This window comes from Polypterus senegalus, chromosome 17 (genome assembly GCF_016835505.1).
Source record: "Polypterus senegalus isolate Bchr_013 chromosome 17, ASM1683550v1, whole genome shotgun sequence".
NCBI lineage: Eukaryota > Metazoa > Chordata > Cladistia > Polypteriformes > Polypteridae > Polypterus > Polypterus senegalus.
The window spans coordinates 9,064,367-9,087,951 of NC_053170.1; the positions used below are offsets into that span (position 1 = coordinate 9,064,367).

The following is a 23,585-nucleotide window of genomic DNA, read 5'->3' on the forward strand; positions in this document are numbered from 1 at the left end:
CGAGTAGGCCATTCCTATCGAATCAATGTCCAAGGGTTTTCTTTTGTAATTTTGTTTCCCTTATAAAAAATCCTAATGCTGTGCGACGAAGGGCCCAGTTCACGACTGGCAGCCGCGTTTAAACAGGGAGCCCTTCACAGACAACTTTAACACGCGCAACGTAGTTGGGCGCACATGGCTAGTCAAAAAGAATGTTATATTTGTAATCAGTGACCTTGACATAGTCTAAAATGACACCCCACTTGTTTATCTTTGACATTTGTCATTTGTAACCTCGGGCTGCTCCTTCTAGGACCACCAGTAAAGAATCAGATATCAAACATGTGATGATATGCGTGATCAGCAAACCCAAAATCACATTAAACGACACTCCACAGGTCTACTAATCCTAACTTTGTCCACGTGTTATGAAGAGGAGTCATTGTGACCCCTTGTATCCCATTATGGGATGACCCCCTGGGGACGGTTAATGGACAACTTCAAATCCTTCTGATCATTTCTGGTTTATTCTTTATCATAAGGGTGTCCTTACAGTCCAAAAATGGGCTAGAAATTTGAGGGTTCTAGAGGGTCAAAAATAAGGGGGATGCGTGAAAAAGCTGGATGTCTTGCATAACTTGTGTGGTCAGGAGAGGTATGACAACTGCACTGGAGGTCACCCCGTTTAAGAACAAACAGATTTTGAAACAAAAATGGCACAGAATGGGGCAATAATAAAATATAAAGTTCCCACAGCAGGAAATCGTTAGCAGGTCAGATCTGGCTTGGAGTTTCTTCTCTTACGAGTAGGGGTGTCCAGAAGGACACACCACCTTTGGTGAGCATCTTGCTTTTATGTCCCTCTGGCCAGAAGGGACAGCGTCCACTGCCCTCACTGGGCATCTTCAACCCCACAGAAGGGGCAGGGTCAGTTAATCTCACTGGGTGTCTACTCCCGACTGGATGGGGTGGAGTCAACTGCCCTCACTGGGGGGTCTTCTCCGCACAAATGGGGCGGGGTCAGTTGCTCTCACTGGGCGTCTCTGCCTGACTGGATGGGGTGGAGTCAACTGCCCTCACTGGGGGGTCTTCTCCCAACAGAACAGACACACTTGGGTGGGTGAGTTTGGGGTTTCTTGTACTGGTGAGTCAAGAGGAGGTGGACAATTCAACTGCAGAGATGTGTTCAGGATTCATTCTTAAGAACGCAAACATATCGGACAGTGAATTTACTTTTTTCTATAACGTCGTCAAATTCCAATCAAATCAGTCCAACCTTTTTGTATTTAGATTTTGGGATATTTATTTTGCTATTGTAGGGGTTGTGTTTACCTCTAAATATTGACGGATCAAATCTCCTTCGTTAGTGGATGCTGACTGTCCTAGGTGAACAATCTCAACAAGCTTCAGCTTTGAAATTAAACAGGAATTATTGAAGAGCGTTGATGAGCGAGTCAGCCAGTCAGCTTCGCATGGTATATACACATGAAGATTATAAAGCGCCTTTCACTATCTGTTTAGCGTTGGGTTTAATTCAGACGTGTCAAAACTCGGATCCTGGAGGGTGGCAGGCTTTTTTAACCAATTAACTGCTGCTAACGGAACATCTTTGGCTTAAATTAACTTGCTTTTTAATATTCACCCCCCTAATTGTTTCCCAGCAGCTAAACATTAATGAGATAAAATGCAAGCCAACAGATGACCAGCTAACTCGGGGGCCTCAAACTTTTTGTTGTTAATTTAACATGCTGTTTAGTTTGGTGTTTTGTTACTCATCTCATTCTGCCACAACCAACATTTCTAAAACTGTTGGTCCTTAAGGAGTACCTGTTTCCTATTTTGTGGATCAGAGAACATCACTTTCTCCAAATATTTTATTACAGACACAGACATTGTCAGATGGACACAGAGGTGCAAATGGTTCAAGCCAGCTGGTCATCGGTGGCTCACTTTGCATCTCATTATTGTTTGGCTGCTGAAAACAAATTTCAGGGTTCTGTAAGCACCTTATTAATAGCGTATGTGTCTGTGTATCTGGGTGTCCGTCCGGTTATTTTGGCAGTCATTCCTACAGATGGCTACGGAAGCGTATTAGGGCCACGGGTGAAAACAAAATACGGACACAGTGAAGAAAAAAAAAATCTAAATGTCGAGATTAAAGTCGACATGTTGACTTTATTCTCGACATTTCCACTTTATTCTCGCCATTTATGTCGAGATTAAAGTCGACATTTACACTTTATTCTATTGTTTATTTTGTCAGTAGAATGTCGCAAACTAAACTTCATCTTAAAATGAATGTTCAATTTACTAGATTTTCTCAAACCCCTTCATTAATTAATGTAGCACATTAAATGCTTTATATTAAGTGTTCCCCGACCCAGTTTTTAATCTCTATGCGCTTCTTCAACTGACTTCCTCTTGCACTGTGAGGCGCAGACAGCGATCGCCGCACATTGACTTCATGATGTTCCTGCTCTAAGAACATTCAGAATACTAAGAGAAATACTTGATATCTTCTTCACGATGAAATGCACTAAAGCATGTATTAAACATGGGTGGCGGGGGGCACGGTGGCGTGGCTATAGAGCTGCTCCCTTGCATTAAGGGGTCCCCAGTTGTATGTTCAGTGTAGTGCAAAGTCCCAAAAACTGGATATATGAATGGGTATCGCACAGGTTTAACTTAAATATTGTGTAAATATTGGGCTTGGTGGGTTCGGAGACACGAACGCAGGATTAAATGGATGTTCTTCTGAGCGGGCTTTCTTTATTGCATGCGTACTGTCTCTATCTGACGTACTAAACCTCCAGTTTCTATCCTTGCTTTTTTTTCTGCACATAACCAATCACCACAAGATAAACGTCTTTGTGAAATTAAAACAAGTTATAAACTTAGACCTCGGAGTTTTCAGAACTTTAAATTATTAAAGCATGTGGGGCACGGTGCTTGCTGGGATGGAGTTTTCAGAAATTAAAAAAATCTTCATTATACATGCTTAATTATGCCATCCATTCAGGGTTGCGCCCATCCCAGCAAGCATCCTGTGCGAGGCAGGAGTAAATCCTGAATGAGACGCCAACACATCGCAGGGTGAATACGTGCAACATATAAAGTAGCAGGGTCAATAATACATAACAAAACCCCACATCCTACATGTCTTTGAAAGGAAACTGAAACACGCCGAGTAGACCCACCAGAAAAACATGCAAACTCAAGGCAGGGAACACCCGGGACCCCTTGCTGCGAAGCAGCAGTGCAACCACCACGCCACCGTGCCCCCATATGCTTTAATACATTTTAAGTTTTGAAAACTCTGGGGTCTAGGTTTATAACTTGTTTTAATTTCACAAAGACGTTTATCGTGTGGTGATTGGTTATGTGCAGAAAGAAAAACAAGGATTGGAACTGGAAGTTTAGTACGCCAGATAGAGACAGCGCGCATGTAATAAAGAAAGCCCGCTCAGAAGAACATCCATTGAATTCTGCGTTCGTGTCTCCGACCACCACATCACGAACCCAACATTTACACGATATTCCAGTTAAACCTGTGCGATACCCATTTATATATCCAGTTTTTTGGAGCCTCGTCACACTTGCCATAAAGTTCACTACACAGAACATACAACTGGGAACCCCTTAATGCAAGGGAGCAGCTCTATAGCCACGCCACCGTGCCCCCCGCCACCCATGTTTAATACCTGCTTTAGTGCATTTCATCGTGAAGAAGATATCAAGTATTTCTCTTAGTATTCTGAATGTTCTTAGAGCAGGAACATCATGAAGTCAATGTGCGGCGATCGCTGTCTGCGCCTCTCAGTGCAAGAGGAAGTCAGTTGAAGAAGCGCATAGAGATTAAAAACTGGGTCGGGGAACACTTAATATAAAGCATTTAATGTGCTACATTAATTAATGAAGGGGTTTGAGAAAATCTAGTAAATTGAACATTCATTTAAAGATGAAGTTTAGTTTGCGACATTCTACTGACAAAATAAACAATAGAATAAAGTGTAAATGTCGACTTTAATCTCGACATAAATGGCGAGAATAAAGTGGAAATGTCGAGAATAAAGTCAACATGTCGACTTTAATCTCGACATTTAGACTTTTTTTTTCTTCGCTGTGTCCGTATTTTTTTTTTCCACCGTGGCCCTAATACGCTTCCGTAGATGGCACATCAGAAACAATTGCAGTAATAAAATGCATTGCACTTGTCATTTCAACAGATGGTGCACCACAAACATTTGAAATCCCATACCAAAAGGCATATAGCACAGACATACAGTTTACATTACCACTGAGGTCTTCATCGATTACAGCTTGTCTTTAAAGGGTAGCACAGGCAGTTTCAAATGAATACAAACGGAGCGCGTGCCAGTAGCAGGTGTAATTGGTCAACAGTAAAAAAAAAATGGCAAGAAGAAGCCACTGTGGTGAGTTTGACACGTGTGGGTCAACTGGTGACAATGAATCAGCCCAGTATAAATCTGTGTGTGTGTGTGTGTGTGTGTGAGCTGACCCTGAACTGGAGTGGGTGGTCCTGTCCAGGGTTTGTTCCTGCTTGCAGCTACTGGGACAGGCGCCAGCCTCCCGGAGCTCAGAATTCACCTAAGGGGGCTTGTGAATGTTAGTAAGAGGAAAACCTTAACAAGTTGTGGACAACAGGGGGCACTCCAGCTCCCCAAACACCCAACACAAACAGGCACAGACACAAGTATAAAAGGCAAAGAGTCTTTATTCGTGGAAAACTCATCTTTATCAAACGTTTCCCACCACCACAGTTACAAGTATATGTAATAAGCACAATTCATGGCACAATAAAGCAGCTCCTTTCTTCTTTCTCTCCGTTAGTGCCTCTTGCACTCCTACTCACATGTGTCGCCCACCTCCTCCCGACTCTGGTTCTCATCCCTGTGAGGCAGGAAGCTCCTTTTATCTCCCACCCTGGAGTACGTCTGGTCTTCCGCACTTCTGGGTGAGTTTAGAGCCCCATGAAGGAGGGTTCCAGTCTTTGCAGCACCACCTGTTGGCACCTACAGAACCCAACAAGGCTGCACCGAAGAACTCCATGCCCCATGATGCCCTGTGGGAATCTAAGGCACCATTGCAAACAAGAGGGGGGCAGCCACCTAGCCCTCCAGGGAAGATGCTCTATGAACACTCACTCCCCCAGTCCTTCCATCACAGAGGGGTCCCAACTGGGTGAGGACACAGGCCGTCCCTCACAAAGTGAAAACTGCTGAATTCTCCACTATCTCTTTTTCTCCCTCTCTATATATTGTGACAGAATTAGGGTTTTCTCGCACCCTTGTACCCTCAGACCACACGTCAGACTCCAGGTAAAAGTCCAAAAGATGAATATTTATTATACTAATAAGTGCACAAAGCACGCTCCTCTCCACAATTCTCAAATGAACAATACAATAATCCAATAACCAGACGCTTAGCCACCCTGCCTCCCAACTCAGCTCGCCATCTGGGAGCTCCCACAGTCTTTTTATATCTCCTGACCCGGAAGTGTTGCTAATCCCCAGTCCATTTGGCTCTCAATCACTTCCGGGTCAGGCACAAGTTCTTTTCTTCACCCCAGAAGCACGTCATTCCTCTTGTCCACGTGTGCTTCCGGGGCGTGGGGAAAACATCCATTACTCCTCCCTGCAGCGTCCCCTAGTGGCCCCATGGCATCCAGCAGGGCTGTGCATAAAAACTCCATTGTCCATGATGCCCTGCTGGTCTTCTGGGGACCTCCATGCTGCAAGGAGGGCTCCACCTGGCGGCTTGGGGGTATTGGCAGGGATAAACGGCTGGCCATTCTCCACAATATATATATATATACAATATATATATATATATCTATATCTATATAATCCTATAACGCCTGGACAAACTTGTTAAGAAGGCAGGCTCCATTGTAGGATTAAAGTTGGACAGTTTAACATCTGTGGCAGAGCGACGGGCACTAAGCAAACTCCTGTCAATGATGGAGAATCCACTGCATCCACTTAACAGTGTCATCTCCAGGCAGAGGAGTAGCTTCAGTGACAGACTTTTATCACTGTCCTGCTCCACTGACAGACTGAGGAGATCGTTCCTCCCCCACACTATGCGACTCTTCAATTCCACCCGGGGGAGTAAATGCTAGCATTAATTTTATTTTAATTTTTTTCATTTTTATTACTATTTAATTTAATATTGTTTCTTTGTATCAGTATACTGCTGCTGGATTATGTGAATTTCCCCTTGGGATTAATAAAGTATCTATCTATCTATCTAATCCTATATCTGTCTATCTGCTTGTCACGAGAGAACTACTTGACGGATTTTTGTCTATAATTTGCTTGAACATTCCGGTTGATTTTGCAACTTGCTAAGTATTACAGTTCGCTTGCGGTAGCAATTTATTTGCGAGAATCCGAGACAGAGACTGCGGGCCAAGGGCAGGGGGAAGCAGGACCTCAGGAGTGGGGACCCTCCTCACTCACTTGCCAGCCTCATTCGAGTTGCTCTACCTCTCGCCACGTGTTGGAGCGCACCTCGCCTCTGCTTAGCTAGCGATACCCGTTTGTCCAGCAGACATTATCATCTAGAGATTGTTAAGGAGTAATGTCTGACATTTTTGAGAGAGAGAGAGAGATCAGAGCTACGTGTGTTTTAGAGCAGGGGGTCACCAAGTCCGGTCCTGGAGGGCCGCAGTGGCTGCAGGTTTTCATTCTAACCCTTTTCTTAATGAGTGACCTGTTTTTGCTGCTAATTAACTTCTTTTGAATTCATTTTAATTGACTTGCTCTTGAAGACTCAGACCCCTTGTTTCTTTCTCCTTAATTAGCAGCCAAACAATAATGAGATATAAAATGAGCCAAAACAACTGGTGTCCATCTTACGATATCTGAAAATAAAGAAAGGTGAAGGTCTAAGGAATGTCGATCTGCTCAGGTCCACAAAAATTTTAACGGTGCTCTTAGAAAAGAGAAAATCCACAATTTCGGACACGTCTGTTAATGCACCACAAGAGCAGCACCAAGCCACAGAAGTGAAGAACGAGTTTAATTAACAACGAGAATCAGCGCCTCATTACGCTGCTGGTTGGAGTGAAACTGGTTGGAGTTTGAGGCCCTGACTTGGTTGGTCTTCTGTTGGCTCACTCGCTTCACATTTCATTTCTGTTTGGGTGCCATTTAAGGAAAGAAATGAAGCGAATCAGGGGAACAAATGTTAAAGCAGCAACTCAATTAAAATGAATTCACAAGAAGTTAATTAGCAGGACAAACATTCAAACACTCATTAGAATGAAAATCTGCAGCCACGGTGGTCCTCCAGGACCGGACTTGGGGACCCCCGTTTTAGAGGGTCATTGCCAGAGATATCACGGCCACGTGCGGTGGGCGCTCTCCCGTCAGACCTGAACACGATCAGATACCGTGCCGACGTTGGAGCGTTCCTGCCTTCCGCTTGGCCAGAGATACCTTCCCAACTTTTTACATTTTTGGCCAAGAGATCACAGCTACATTCTCGCCCCAATAGCAAAACCAAAAAATATTGTATATCAAGAGGCCGTCAGATATGAAAGCTATCAATATAAATTCTTCTCAATACAAATTATTACATTATCATTGGTTTTTAAAGTTTGTCCTGTTTCACTACTACACGGGCGGAGCCGCAGGGGACAGCTAGTTGGGTTTTAAACAAATGCGGTCCAGTTCTGAACCTGTGAGCACCATAGGCTGAATGCAATGTTAAAATTAAGCAAGAAATCCAAAAATATGCAAACTGAATGGCGATAGCACTGAGCGAAGTGTCAGACTAGTCAGTGGGCCAGCTGCCTTGCCAATCTTGTTCTTTTCAGAGATTTAAAAACATTCAGCCATTTCCCCTCCATCCGTTGTCAGACTCTCTTAATCCAGTTGTGGGTCATGGGAAGCCCCCAAGTCTACCATAGCAAAGTCTGATTCTTTACACAGGAGTTCTGCTTTGTTGGTAAATAAGTATGTCCAGCACTCCATTGATGGGGGGACACAGGATGGGGCAAAATAACACAACAAAGTTCCAAAATAAAGGAAAACTCCACTGTCATGAACTGAAGCCTCCAGGAATACAAAAAGGGTGTGAGGCCTCATTAGTGCTCCGGAAAGGCTTCACTGGCCAGACCAGGCCTCACCCTGTTGGGCTGATCCCAACTTAAAATGGCCTTTGTAAGCCTAAATGAGAAGTGAGCCCCCAAAAAATCCTCTAATGTCTTGAATATTCCTAATGCCCCTCAAAAGGAGGGTCACCGTAATCCTCAGTTTGTGCAGAGTGGGGCCAATGAAAGAATCTTCAGTAAAATAATTCAATAATTTCTCTGTTGCAGGCGACACTGGAGTCTAGTGTGCATTTAAAGTAGAAGCCAACTAAAGGCCCGTAAGACGTTTGTAACTCACACTACAGACTCGGATGTTCTTATCTTTTTGTCCATCTGTGCCTTTCCCCTTCTTTTTCTACCCAGTTTATCCTCTTCAGTAACAGGCACCTTTGTGAGAAATCTTCAGTTTCTTGCCTGCCTGCAAAACAACAATACACTGACATGTTTCCTGAGACACTTTGGCCATTTTTTTTTGGATACATAACTGAACTTTACGAATGCTTGGACCTTGAAGCCCAAGTGAACCGAATAACAAGTGTCAGTGGTGGTAGTGCAATTACAAAGGTCTCTCTAGTTAACCAATTAATTTAGGATAAGAACATCAGAACAATCTAGAAGAGAACAGGTCGTTCAGCCCAACAAAGCTCGCCAGTCCAATTGACTAACATTGAAATAACATCAAGTCGAGTCCTGAAGGTCCCTAAAGTCCTACTATCCATCTCATAACTTGGTTATTTGTTCCATGTGTTATTGGTTGTCTGAGCCCTAATGTGTGTGTGAAACTAACCCTTCACAAGTTTCCAACTGTGTCTCTGTATTCTTAATGAACTCATTTTAAAGTCACCGTCACGATCCACTGGACCATTCCCTTCATAACTTTAAACACTTCAGTCAGGTCTCCTCTTAAGTTTCCTTTTCTTAAACTATGAAGGCTCAGCTCTTTTCATCTTTCCTCATAACTCATCCCCTGTAGCCCTGAATCAGCCTAGTTGCTCTTCTCTAGACCTTCTCTTGTGCTGTGATGTCCTTTTTGTAGCCTGGAGATCCAAACTGCACACAGGACTCCAGATGAGGCCTCACCAGTGTGTTATAAAGTTTGAGCAGAACCTCCTGTGACTTGTACTGCACACGTCAAGGCGCTATATAACCTGACAGTCTGTTAGCCTTCTTAATGGCTTCTGATCACTGTCTGGCAGTTGATAGTGTCGAGCCCACTATGACTCGTAAGTCCTTCTCATAAGGCGCACTTTTGATTTTCAGACCTCCCATTTGATTTTATTTAACTCTTTCAGGGCTGATGTTGACTTTTGTCGAAATTCAGGGGTAGAGGAAGGTAATGGGCTCTAAAGTAAACTGTGACAAAACTCGCCCTTATGTTTTAGTTCGACTCTGTTTGGTTGAAGGAAAGTTATGTAGCTTAGTTGCTCTGACTCGATTTCCTGCGCGTGCGTGAGTAGTAAAAGGCAAACAGCTTCTAAAATGGCATCGACATCTGCCGAGATTAAAACAAATGTGCAAAGCAAAACACTCCATGGTCATTTTACGTATTATCGCTCAATCGGACTCTGACTTTTTGAACTCTCAATTTGATGCAAGTGATCTGGAGATGGATATCGAAAACGAAAGTGAGGTACCAGCATCAGCCTATCGGTCCCCAGCTGATGGTGGTGCTGAACACGTTCGTGTAGCTGATACGCCTACAGCAACGTTAGCCTAGGAGGACCACCACTTATGATGACAAAAGGTACAAAACATATTGGGTCACACTACAACCGCCAAAGAGGTAGCTGGCCTGCCGTGCATTCCTGTTGTGAAGTCAGAACTACTGGTTTGCAGAGTACCAGTTTAAATACAACACAGCAACAGTGCTGGGCAAGTGGTAACGACAGAGTAATAGCAAGAGATCAAACTTTTAACCCAAAATTGCAATAAATAACTCCAGAGAAAATATGGCTCCACCAAGGGTGACTTGGCATCACGACAAAAATCGTGATTTAACTTGTGATTAATAAAAAATGTTAATGTAGTAGGCAGGAATCGAACTTGAATTCCCTGCTAACCACCATACTACCACTACAATTGGAATGGCACACTTTCCCTCCTGATCATTTTTCAGCTGGTAATTAGTGATGGGTCGTTCTTGAACGATTCGTTCATTTTGAACGAATCTTTAATGTGACTCGGGAAGAACGAGTCGTCTCGTGGGAGTGATTCGTTCAGTCACGCATGCGCATTTGCGCAACTTCCTATAGTTTCTGTATTGGAATTGATTCACCTGTTTCGAGTCTTTGGGTTTTTCGAGTCGTTCGTTCATCACGTGACAGCCCCATAAGCTTAACCAACTCAGTCTGAGCCGGAAACAGAATTGATTAGTTCATCTCTCGAGTCTTCGGGTTTAAGTCGTTCATTCATCACGTGACAGCCCCATAAGCTTAACCTATGCAGTCTGAGCCGGAAAGAGAATTGAACTAAATGACTCGAAAAATGATTCGTTCATTTTGCTGAATGAGACTCAAAGATCCGAGTCAGTAAAATGATCCGAACTTCCCATCACTACTGGTAATGCCACTCATTCGGCCCCTGAGCCACTTCAACTACCTTCTAGGTGAAAACAAGCCTGGAATGATATGACACAATGCATTGGGTGCTTTTCAGAAATCTGAGCCCTCAAAGAGTTAAACCTCACATTTTACTTCTTATATGTAATACTTCACATTTACTGACATTAAATTTCACCTGCCACAAACTGTCCAAGTCCCACTGTGATGATTTAACCGATTCTATATTATCTGCCAATCCTCCTAGCTTGGCATCATTTGCAAACGGCATCATGTTGTGATTTATATATTCCGAATCATTTAATTTTATATTAAAAACAGCAGCAGTCCCAACAGTGACCCCTACTGGACACCATTCTTGACGTCACCCAGATCTGCTTGCTGAGTCTGAGCCAATTGTTCACCCACCTGCACACCACACCCTGACCCACCAGCTAAGAGAGCTGATCATTAGGAATCTTAATCTTCTTGATTTCTCTATCTGGTTTGTACAATGCTATATACTGTACTGTGTACCCTGCCATTCTTTCTTAAATTCTGTTAAGTGCCTTGAGCTTGGGAAAGGCGCTATATAAATAAAATGTATTTGTATTATTATCATTATATGTGTATAATAATATTTAAAAATTAATCATTACAAGCAGTAGTAGTCGTGAGCAACACTGGTAATATCTTGGCTTTATTTTACATTTTTTAATAAAATAAAGCCATCAGTCTGTATCAAAAACGTGAACATTTCTGGGTGCCTCCTGACGTTCGACTAGTACTCTATGTCCAAGGGCGTGAGGGGCAAATTGGAGTACCTGGCAAAAAAAAACAAAACCCCACGCTGGTCTTGAATTCAGTAGTGTCAACCACTCGGCCCAGAACTGTAAAAGCCTTCTCATGACAAGTGTTTTCTTTTTTTCCAGATTTTGAGCCTCACTTGTCAAAAGAAGGCAAACAAGACACTCCAAGAAAACCCAAGTACAAGGTGAATGGGCAGCTTCTGCAGGGTCGAAGCGCCACACTCGGTTCCTTGGAGACATCTGTCCAGATAATTCAGGGCAGGTCTGCTGGAAGACCCCACGAAATCAAGCGTGAGCCAAAATACGACTCAAAGCAAGATGCTGTGCCAAGGAGCGCCACCAGGAGGTCGCCTAGCTCAAGTTCTTTCTCACAAACTGCACCCCCAGGGTTGCCCTTGAACCCGTTGTTACTGCCCGAAGAGCTATTGGTGGGCCGGATTGCTAACAGACACAGTGTGTCCCCTGAAGATGATGAGCAGGATGGGAGTGGTGATGAGCGGACAAGCTTGCTCCTTTTCTCGGACACTCCAGATCTGCATGATCCCGAGCAGACACGGCTCTCTTCGCCTCGGCCCACCTCCGTACTGTCAGGTGCGGTCTCACCTTCTCAACTCCCATTTAGTCTCAGACATTCAATTGCTGCTCCACTGCTCACACGACCCCGATGTGCTCCCCCTGTTCTTCCAGATGTGGAGCCTCCTGAGCACAACAATCCCACGGAGGAGAGGTGCCCTTCTGCAGTCAGTTTTCAGGAGTCCACCATTGGCATCAACGTTCAAAGTCAAAGTACACCAGAGCAGGTGGTCAACCGAGGGACAACCTCTGAGGAGCCAGGACGTCAGTTACCCGGTTATGAAATCCGCAGTAGCTTTGATTTGAGGCCAAGGAGATATGCTCTACCAAACAACAGGCAACCTTATGGGGAAAATGAGGAAAACCACATCCCCCCAGTGAGGCAGCCTGGCCGTATCTTCACTCGGGCCGTCATGCCCGTGCCTCAAAGCGTCTTTGAAGTTCAGAGAAGCCGGCTTCATCTGGTTAATTATGGAGGCCACACTTTGCAGTTTCCAGACTTCCCAAACTCATCATCTTTACAGGACACAACTCCCACCAGCCACCTGCAGGCCAACACGGCTACAGAGGATATGGAATCGCGCCCGAATGAGCACAGCGGTCCAGAAAGAGACGGTTACAGAACCTCGGAGCTTTCCTTACGACGGAGGCTGACCCCAGCTCTGTTCGCTTTATCCCATTTAAGGGAACGTATTGAGGAGATCACCGAAAGGTCCATGCCAAGCACTCAGAGCGACACGAGACCCCCAGCTGATCCTGAGAAACTCAATAAGATCAAAGAAAGGTGAGTGCCTCGGCCCTTCTTGTACTGCAACTTTAGCAGGCGTTCAGGGCTGATTTCAAAAATATGCTGTTTTACACCACAATTCCAAAGTTTGTTTCATGCACACTACGGCTTACAGGAGTATACGAGACATGAGATACAAGCCAACGTGCTGAAGAGCACGTCGAGGGTCAGAGATCGAGACTGAATGTGTAAAGGCCTGACTTCCATTTTAAGCAGGGAGTCCAATATACCAGGAATACGACATTTGTCTTCACACATCCATCCAATCCCAAATTTAAATAATCCGGCTCAAGGTCATGTGGGTTTGGGGGTCCGTGCGCAAACCTGGAAAACTGACTGGCAGCCAGCCAGCCCAGCACCTGGCACACTCCAACAAGACCAGTTAAAAGAATACGCCACCCAAAAACGGTCCACGTTAGTTACCCCGTATAATTCGTACTGATGTCTGGGAGTAAAAAAAAGAGTTGAATGTCATGTTTTCATGCAGTTCAGAGATAGCAAAGGGCTGTGAATGTGAAACTAAACGAGACTTAAAGAGATATGGAGAAATGGAATACCGGATAATGGAGGAAGCAATTTGTGAAACAGGTGGAGGTCAGGAAACCAAAACCGAATGCTAAAGCCAAATACACAAAACTTGAATTAAAACCAAAAAAAAAAACAAAAAACCAAACACTTTTCTGTTCTTTGCCCACTAACTATTCCTTAATGTTTGTTGAAAGTTTTTATTTGTAGAATTTATCCAATTCTAGGATCGCATGCACTGCATGCCGCATTGTGAAAGAAAATACAGTGACGGTGTCCGATGACGTGACTAGCAATGAATGCGCAAAACCCAACCAGCATGGAGGAGAGTGACACCACCGTCACAGCAATACCATAAGCACAAAAAAATGACATTAGATTAAGATTTATTACATAACGTTTTTGATAAAACAGGTATCCATGGAAACAGAAATATCAGAAACATCCAAAAAAAACAAAAAAAAAAAACGCATATTGCCTGCTCCACATAATCAGAATGACAAATCGCCCAGTGATATGCTCACAACGTCCCAAATAAAATATTGTTAAATAAATGACTTACGGAAAAAGCCCTTCTGGAGGCGCCGCACATGACCAAGTGTTTGAAATGAAGATGTGCCTCCTATCACTACCTTTATAGTCACATCTGCAACTGAAGCACTATGGTCTGTGAACGTGCACTGCACTGCTAACCCTAACCTTAACCTTCTAACCACAACTCACCCACCTGATTCTAGAAGCTTCTTCTCCCTGGCTAGTGAAGCACTAGTGGTGTTAGATGCAATCATCTACAGCAACGGTGCTACCAGGGTTATGAACTTGAAAGTTCAAAGCACTGGAGACTTCTGAAGGCACTTCCCCATTAAACTCCAGCTAGACTGAAAGGCAAACATAGGATCTTTATGAAAGTTTATGAAGTTTATTCTCAGAAAACGCTCTGTTATACTGCAAAGCGCTAAAGAGCACAAAAGGCGTAAAGGAGGTGCCAGCAAAGGCAAACAAAGTCCTAATGTGGTAATCCAAGCCCAGGTCAAAAATCACAAAAAGCATAAGCACAGCAAAAGCACACAAGTGAACTCACCGACCCCCTTAGTGCATCCAAATGAACCACCAGGAAATGTCGGAATATCTAACTGTTGTAGGAGTGAGGGCAGTCCCTGGCGGTGATCCCACCAACAAAACACAAGGCACATAACAATGACAGCTTATACACAAAGAAGAAGATGACATTTCATTTATATTGAGCTTTTCAAGACACTCAAAGCACTTTACGTAGAGCAGGGGGAGCCACTTCAGCTACCAGCAATGTGCAGCATCCACCTGGATAATGCGACAGCAGCCATTTTGCACCAGTCTGCTCACCGCACATCAGTTATTAGGCAGTGAAGGGGTCAAAGAGATAGTTAGCCAGTTAGAGACAAGGGATGGTTGGGGGGCCAGAATGACCAGGCTGTGATGAGCAATTTAGCCTGGACATTGGGATACACGAGCGGCACGGTGGCGCAGTGGTAGCCTGCGTGGAGTTTGCATGTTCTCCCCGTGTCTGCGTGGGTTTCCTCACACAGTCCAAAGACATGCAGGTTAGGTGGATTGGTGATTCTGACATGTTGTGCTTGGTGTGTTTGTGTGTGTCCTGTGGTGGGTTGGCACCCTGCCCAGGATTGGTTCTTGCCTTGTGCCCTATGTTGGCTGGGTTTGGCTCCAGCAGACCCCCCTTGACCCAGTGTTTGGATTCAGCAGGTTGGAGAATGGATAGATGGATTGGGATACACCCTACTCTTTATAAAAGACGTCCAGGGATCTTTTATGACCACAGAGATTCAGGACCTCGGGTTTTGTGTCTCATCCAATAGTACAAAATGTCAAACTAATAAAATACATAAGTAATATCAAATTTCTAACATAATTCACAACAGTAATAAAAAAAAAACAAGAGAATCAAACACAAACAAAGAATACATAAAACAAAGATTTGAACTCCCAGGCTGAAATATAACAAGCAGGTTACAGCACCCCAATTGTCATGAGCAGGTTTAAAAGGACTATGTCTCCAAAGGGGCTTCTAAGGGTGTCTGTCCTGTTAAAATGGACAGCATGATTTCCACCCAACCCCGGACTGTGTGCTACTTCTGTGTCTCACTCTCTAGCTAGTGCCCTTGGAGAGCTCACGTTATGGGCACTGACCTCCATTCAGCTACTTCAGGGCTACAAACACTGGCATGCAAAGGTCATTTTAACTGCAGTTCTCATTTAATGGACGAGGTAGCTCAAGTGCCTTTAAATAACAATATAACTGATATTTAGGTGATATTTTGATTTCAACTTCATTCATACCAAGTTAATCTCTTTCTCAGGAGATTTATCACTCCTTTCTCCTTAATTTTGATTTTATGTTATCCAGTCACTTTCACCAGGATGTTAAAGTAAATTACCAGTATAACTTGTTCAGATCAGCTTAAGTTCACGCCTGCCAAAGCTTGAGCCTACCGCAATAGCACCAAGTGTAAGGCAGAAGCCAAGCTTGGGCAGGGCACCAACACATTTATGTCCACAACCACACTGACAGGGGGGGGCAATTTAGAATCACCAATTGGCATAACTTGCACATCTTTAGGGATGTCTGGGGAAAACCAGCCCTGGATTAACCATTAACAAAATAAGCATGTGCTTCCTGATCAAAGTCCTGTGCAGCCACCTGACATGTTTAAATGAGAACAGATACCACACTCTGCCACGATGGCCACTGCGTCAAATCATCAGCAAGATGAAGCCTTAAAAAGAGCAAAGAAACAATAAAGAATGCCTTGAGAACATTCATATTGGGCAGAAAGAGCAGTCGGGGCTGGGCGGTCCTTTGGCACTCTCCACTCTGTGCAGCTGACCTTATCATCAGACCGTCAAAAATAATTAAGGACCCTACTTCTCTTAATTATACTGTATATATTATATGTAAGTAGAGTCCTTAAATGTGGAATCATTTTTAAGCCTGGTGTTTTTCTTTGGGCTTCAAAGATTTGACACAGTGGGTCTCATGGTTAAGTTGGGGTATTCACTCTCATTCAAATATCAGAAGCGGCTTTGATCAGGAGATGGTGGTTCAGTGCTACCACAGAACCACCAGGAAAGAAAACTAGAGATTAATAAAGACTGCAAATTCACTGAAGACTATGATAATTCTATGTTAGTCTAGATTATTAAGAAGTAAAAAGTATTTATGAAAAAAACAAAATTAAAAAAGTGGATTTTTGGGAGTGTTTAAAAAGTTCCACTGTTTTAGCCTGGCGTATCTCAATCAGTAAAGTATTCCAGACTAGACATTAAGCCCGTTACAATAACGGGCGCTAGAACAGTAGTGTATAAACATTAGAAGGAACAGTCTATATTAAATGGCAAGGGACCTTTATGTGGCTGTAATATGCGTCACTGTATTGAGTGCCTTTCATTTTCTCTCTCAGTAATACTGGTTTGTATTTCCGTAAAATGCCTGTAATTTTGTATGACAGTAATACAGTGGAACCTCGGCTCACGACCATAATTCGTTCCTAAACTCTGGTTGTAACCTGATTTGGTTGTGACCCGAAGTAATTTCCCCCATAGGATTGTATGTAAATAGAATTAATCCGTTCCAGACTGTACGAACTGTATGTAAATATATATTTTTTTAAGTTTTTAATCACAAATATAGTTAATTATACAATTGAATGCACAGCATAATAGTAAACTAAATGTAAAAAAATTGAATAACACTAAGAAAACCTTAAACAACAGAGAAAACTAACACTGCAAGAATTTGTGCTATAGCCTTACGACCCGCTCGCTAAAAACACTTTTTTTAATGAGTTTTAAGCACAGGGGAAAAAATGAACATTTGAAAAATCCGTAATTTAATAAACAACAAAGAAAAGTAACATTGCAACAGGCGTGTGTCTGTCTGTCTCTCTCGCGCCTGTGTGTGTGTCTGTCTGGCGCGCGTGTGTGTGTCTTAAGTGCGCGCCTCTGTGTCTGTGTGTGTCTGTCTGTCTGTCTCTCTTTCTCGCGCGCGCCTGTCTGTCGTTCTCGTGTGTGTGTGTGTGTGTCTCGCGCCCACCTGTGTCTGTCTGTCTGTCTGTCTGGCGCGTGTGTGTGTGTGTGTTTGTCTGTCTTTCTCACGCGCGCGCGCGCGCCTGTCTGTCTGTCTTTCTCGTGTGTGTGTGTGTGTGTGTGTGTGTGTGTGTGTGTCTCGCGCCCACCTCTGTCTGTCTGTCTGTCTGTCTGTCTGTCTGTCTCTCTCTCTCTCTGCACAGCGGGAGACTGAACACGTGCTGTGTGGCCCCGCGCATGCGCACTTCACCAGAAGACACACACACGGACACTGGACGTACACAATGGTTTTGTTAAAGAGGATGGTTGGTGCTTAACAGCAGAAGTGTACCTCCCCACTTCTTTTATTCTTGGCTCTAGGGATAATAAGACGGGTATTAAAAGATCTAAAGATAATATAGGAACAACCAAGATAATTTAAGGCTTTGTACACTTTTAATAGTATTGTAAAGTCAATTCTAAAGGACACGGGTAACCAATGTAATGACGCTAAAACTAGTGCGATGTGCTCAGATTTTCTCTTTCTACTTAAGATCCTTGCTGCTGCATTCTTAAATAAACACAACCAACTGATGTCTTTCTTAGGCAGTCCAGTTAGATAGAATTGCATCACAGTTGTAATTCAGGTGGCTATAAACAAAAATGTGAATCAATTTCTCTGCATCTTCCTATGTTATATAAGAGGTCTAACTTTTGCAGTACTCCCTAAATGGAAAAATGCAGTCCTAGTAATCTGGTTAATATGTAATCTAAAGATTAGGTCAGACTCCATGAGTACACCTAAATTAATTCCAAAGGTTCAAGATCATTTCTAATACTCTTATTATAGTATTTACCACCCCAAATCTCTTTACATGTACAGTACAATCAGTTGACTGTTCCAATAAAGGCATTATTATTGCCAGGTTAAATGACTCACTCGGTGTCATACAGTCACTCATTCATTAGTCAGGGCTGAATTTGCAGTCTTGTGGTTGGCCACACTTTTACTTGCAATTGAAATGCTTATTCTTCCCATTGGTAGGCTTAGAGCCTCACCAGGCATGTCAGTCAGTTTACTTTATAATTCTGGGTCATAAACCATATATATTTATAAATATATACTATATAAATATAGCTTTGAAAATCTATATTTATATACACGCAAATTCATATACAGTATTGTGCAGACAGGTTTCAGGCATTCCAAACATGGGTTGTCATTTAACCCAAATAAAACTTGGTATAATTATTAACACTGTAAAATGATAAGCGCCTGTTTATTTTTGAGCAAATTTTCTGTAGTAAATTTTCCTCTACAGAAAAAAATATTCTGTATTTTTGGATTCTATTCAATAAGGACGCGCACAAAAAGGGCGAGCTTCAAAAGGGCGACCTCAATTGGGCATGGCGAATAAAGGCCCGCGTAAATAAAGGCGAACTTCAAAAGGACGACCTCATTTGAGTGCAGCGAATAAAGGCGTTCGTAGATAATTTAGTTCAAATGGCTCTGGAATATGTGAAGAGCAACAAAGGTGCAGATCTACTCGTAGTCGAAGGCTACACATTCAGAAAAGAGAAAACTATCAAATTCCAAGGCCAAAGAAGACCTACAGAGACACTTCGGAGCAAATTAAATCAATTGTCCTTGATTATGCTAACAGACCGCATCTCGAATATCTACGTGGCATTGCACATAATCTACAGCTTCAAGTGTAACACAACAATGAGTAACAGCAGGAAACAATGAAATATAGAGACCTTTAGAAATAGTTCGTTAGAAGTTCATGCATTAATTAACTGGATGTTTTAATATTCTTCCTTTCGCCTATTTATACGTTCAATCATTGCCTTTATCTAATACATTTTCTGTAATAATTTTGTTGCGTTTGCCTTTATTTGCTGCGCCCAATTGAGGTCGCCCTTTTGAAGCTCGCCTTTATTTACGCGCCCTTATTGAAGGATACCGTATTTTTGTGATCACTGGCATGCAATATTTCACTACTAAAATCATTAGGGAATGCAGATAAAGTCATATGCTTGATAGAACAAATTGCATTTTTCTAATTAGATTGACACGTGCTGACACTCTCTTTCCTACTTAGAAGCAGGCATCTGGCCCTCCAATCCTCCCATTTACTTGTGCACATGACCTTCTGTTTTTAAAAGTGGAAAGATTTTGCCTCATTTAAACTCGGGCTTTAATCTTGTACACTGTTCTAATGTTTAGGCCAGTAAAATATATCTTATGTTCAATGTTTACACGGGGAGAGTAGTGCAGGCAGGCATTCTGGGACAAGTTCTGAGGAAAGACTGAGGGAAACCTACACAGTATATGTGTGCAGTTAGCCTCACAGACCACAGATATTGATTACTGGTAATTCTGGTATTATAGTACTGTGACTAGTCTGTATGAGACATGCAAGTAAGAAATGTATCTTACTGTGAACACGCTAAACTATTTCTAACCTCTGGTTACACCTCATGACTCACTGAGTGTTGCCACATCTCTGATTATTGTGGACGGTATTGCACGCTCCACTGGTACTCCTGTGGTGGTATTCCTCTGAGACTTACATATCCTTCCTGACTGGTGTGTAATCCTTTCTACAATCATCACTGGCCAGCCTCCTCCCAATGTCACATTAGGTGTTACGATGAATCAAACTGAACACTGACCCTGTTAGGGTAAGGAAAACTGTGAGGGTTCTGCCCCTATCAAACTTGCTTTTTTATGCTTATCCTTTGTATGCTGGTTAAACTGAATATCTAACTTCTGAGTGATTCTACTTTTGGTCACAACGTGTATTATTAAGCCAGTTAGCAAATAAATGCATTGTTGTGGCCAAATGTTACAACATTAATAAATGGATTTGTCAGTCCACTGGTAGAATCGAGAAAAAGAAAAAAAATAAGATTAGTGGAGATCTCTTATCACAAATCTTTTACGGAAACTTGTGACCATCTTTTGTATTAAAGTTCTTTAAACATTCAGTCGGTTTGCAGACTTTCATACTGTTTCAAATCAATTCACTAGGATGGCACTATTTAAAATTAAAAATTCTTACTTTTCATACTTTGGCATACTAACATGCCAACAGGTTTCTTAAGGTGACATATGGTATTACATTATTTTTAATTAGTTTGCTAGAGGAAGAGTGTCAAGAAGATGAAGGTGACCTGTGCAGGATTTGTCAGTCTGGTGTGGGCACCCCAGGCAACCCCCTATTAGAACCATGCAAATGTACTGGAAGCCTGCAGTATGTACACCATGATTGTTTGAAACTGTGGCTCCAGACCAAAATCAAATCAGGTAAGAAATACTTGACTTTTTTCACTTGTGAATGTTTACATGATGATTCTCTTAACTTTGTAGGCATGTGCACACAACAAGCTGGAATATATTCTTTGTTACCAGTTCTGCCTGCAGCTTCTGGAATGGCTTTGGATAAAATGTATTTTTGTCTGTTATAGGAGCAGAGCTATCTGCAGTTCAGACTTGTGAACTCTGTAAGGAAAATCTGAACCTGGACCTGAATGAATTTGATGTGACTGAATATTACCAGAAGCATCATGAAACACAAGTAAGCTTTTGAGAACTTAAAGCCATAGGCTAAAAATATAGCAGTTGTAACTTCATTAATCATGTGTATGATGAACTTTACTTATACACATACACAGTACTTATTTTTGCATAGTGCTCTTCATTGAATGCATGCACAGAGAGCTATGAACAGTCCTCAGTTAAGAAACAAGTACAGATTACACTAACTACTAAATACATAAGTAATACATAAAAAATACATTGTTATTTGATAAAACAAATGGGAAAACAAGTTAAAAACATAAATGAAAGCCAAAAATATTTATCCATTAATTGATGAACTATGGCAAGTTGACAATGGAGGAAATTAAAATTATAAAAGGGAAAGCCGAAAACAAAGACACAGTCACAGTCTTGTAGACCTCGACCCACTGCTGTCGTTGCCTACGCCCTTCTACTGAGCATTCTTTACTGGAGTCTGTACTGGGCTGTCCAGTCTTATATGCAATAAGAATATTATGCTATACAAGAAGTTACAAAGTTCTGTCCTGAGAGATTCTTGTAACTGCAGGCTTTCATTTCAGCCATTTTCTGCTTTTAATTGGATCCCTACCTAAATTAATCAAGGTGCTATTTACTGCTTTCTAGGTTGTGGTTTCACTACAGACATTACTGACAGGAAATAAGGCTTGCATTCTACAAACTGACAGGGTTATGTATTTTAAAAAAGGCCCCTTCTTGTTTTTTAATGTAATGCTGATTACTTCTGTGAGTGTCCTTCACATTCAGTTATTCCTGCCAAACTAAAACACGTTAAACCAAATTTTTGGAAACAATTATTTTTCTGCTTGCACTCTTGTCAGGCAACCCCTACAGCAGTTCACATGCAGCATTATTTTCATAGTCTGTCTTACACTCCTAATTTTATTTTTCAGAGTCTGGAGTTCATAAACACAGGCATATACTTGTTTATGTTGCTGCATCTATACGAGCATGGGTTTCCAGATGTGTTAAGGCTCTACAGATAAAATGCTCCTTACTTGGTAAGAGATCTGCAATTTACACTAATGCATTAAAACACACTTTTATCTATTGATTAGATATCAGCACAGAGATCCCCCAGAACATGCAGTATTAAAAATGAACACACAGTGTCACTGTTTAAGAATGGTAATGAAAGATGAAATTATATCAGATAAAATTATAAGTCCTTTGAAATGATTCATCTTGTTTTCAGTAGGTAACTTTTTACCAATTTCTAACTTTTAAGACTATGTTTGTTTTAATTTATACATTCCATTTATTGGATAAAATTAATGTGCAGCCCCTTTTCAGCAATATAAATTTATTATGCTTTTCGTTTTATTCTTGATTAAATTAAACTTACTACTTCTTAAAATAAAAATATATACACTCCACACACAAAAATGTTAATTCTGTCAAATTAACATCAGCTGCAACTGTTTTTAAGTTTTTTTTTAGCTTATGTTATGCCAGTTTGGTCAGTTAACAATACCGATGTACATACCGTATTTCTAGAATTCTAACAATAAACAATGTCAGCTTTTAAAAGATATTTAATAGACTTCTACTGATCTATTAAAGCTATACATCCAAGAATTGATAGGTCATTAATGTTTGCTTTCATTTATTTAGGGCAAGAATCCAGAAGGCAAAAATAAACTTCTCGACTTTCAGAAATCTACACATTTTCTATGGCACATTAAAATTATTTTATTCTTTAAGTGAATATTGATATTATCTAATGAACAAAACATAACGGGTTTACAGAAATTCATGTACAATTTATGTGTATATTTCCATCCATCCAAACATTTCAAAAAATTAACTTAAAAGATCTAAAAAGACCTAAGGATACCAAGAGGGTCTCGCCTCCTCAAACTTCAGGAGTTTGTTCTTGACTTCCCAAAGACTACTGATACATGCGCACACCTATTACATTCAGAAGATTATGGACATTGAAAGAAGCACCAGAGGACACAAGATGGACTGTTTTATTACATATTTCTATCCCTTTAAAAATGCTACAGAATAAGAGTGATTGGAGGAACAAATTATGTATATTTTTGTTTGTTTTCTATAGGGATGGAGTGTACACCATCTCAGTTTGAGTGTTTATCTTCTAATTTACATTAAGTACTTGGCTATACTTGCGTATACTGTATGTTTACTTTCACTACAGTTGCAAAGCTGGTTTAAATCATTTTTGTTTGCTTTTGAAAACTTTCAAAGAAACAAAAAAATTTGTTGATTAAACAGGGCCCTATGATCTAGTCAAAAATCCCATATAGTGGCTTTCACAAATGTTAAATAAAACCAACAAAGAAAACTAAAGTATGAAGTATTGCAAATCATCTGTGAATGAATTCGCAAATATTACATGGTATTAGACACGGGGGGCATACTATATTTAGTTAATCTTATTTTTAGTATGTAATTATGGTATTAAATGTTTTTGCATACATATAAAATCAATGTCATTGTTTTCTCTACAAATATGATTGTTTAAACAGAAATAACAGTCCATTATTTGACAATTCTGTATGCTTTAATGACAGTAAGACAGTGAAGTAGTACTTCTATTAGATGGTGTTTGTTGCCAAAAAATGATGCTGCTGAATATATTGAGGCT

At 41.5% G+C, this 23,585-nt stretch overlaps 1 protein-coding gene across 2 annotated transcripts in view; it reads left to right on the plus strand.

Annotated features, from left to right (window-relative positions):
- LOC120517330 (E3 ubiquitin-protein ligase MARCHF7-like) overlaps positions 1-22,991 on the plus strand; it is a 37,728-nt gene extending 14,737 nt beyond the window's left edge. For both annotated transcript variants that reach the window (XM_039739559.1, XM_039739560.1), the window contains 5 exons: positions 11,568-12,801; positions 20,532-20,701; positions 20,863-20,972; positions 21,868-21,975; positions 22,589-22,991. In XM_039739559.1, the coding sequence (XP_039595493.1) occupies positions 11,568-12,801; positions 20,532-20,701; positions 20,863-20,972; positions 21,868-21,960 (1,607 nt within the window). In that variant the 3' untranslated portion in view covers positions 21,961-21,975; positions 22,589-22,991. The remainder of the gene's footprint in view (positions 1-11,567; positions 12,802-20,531; positions 20,702-20,862; positions 20,973-21,867; positions 21,976-22,588) is intronic.
- Positions 22,992-23,585: the final 594 nt, after the last annotated feature.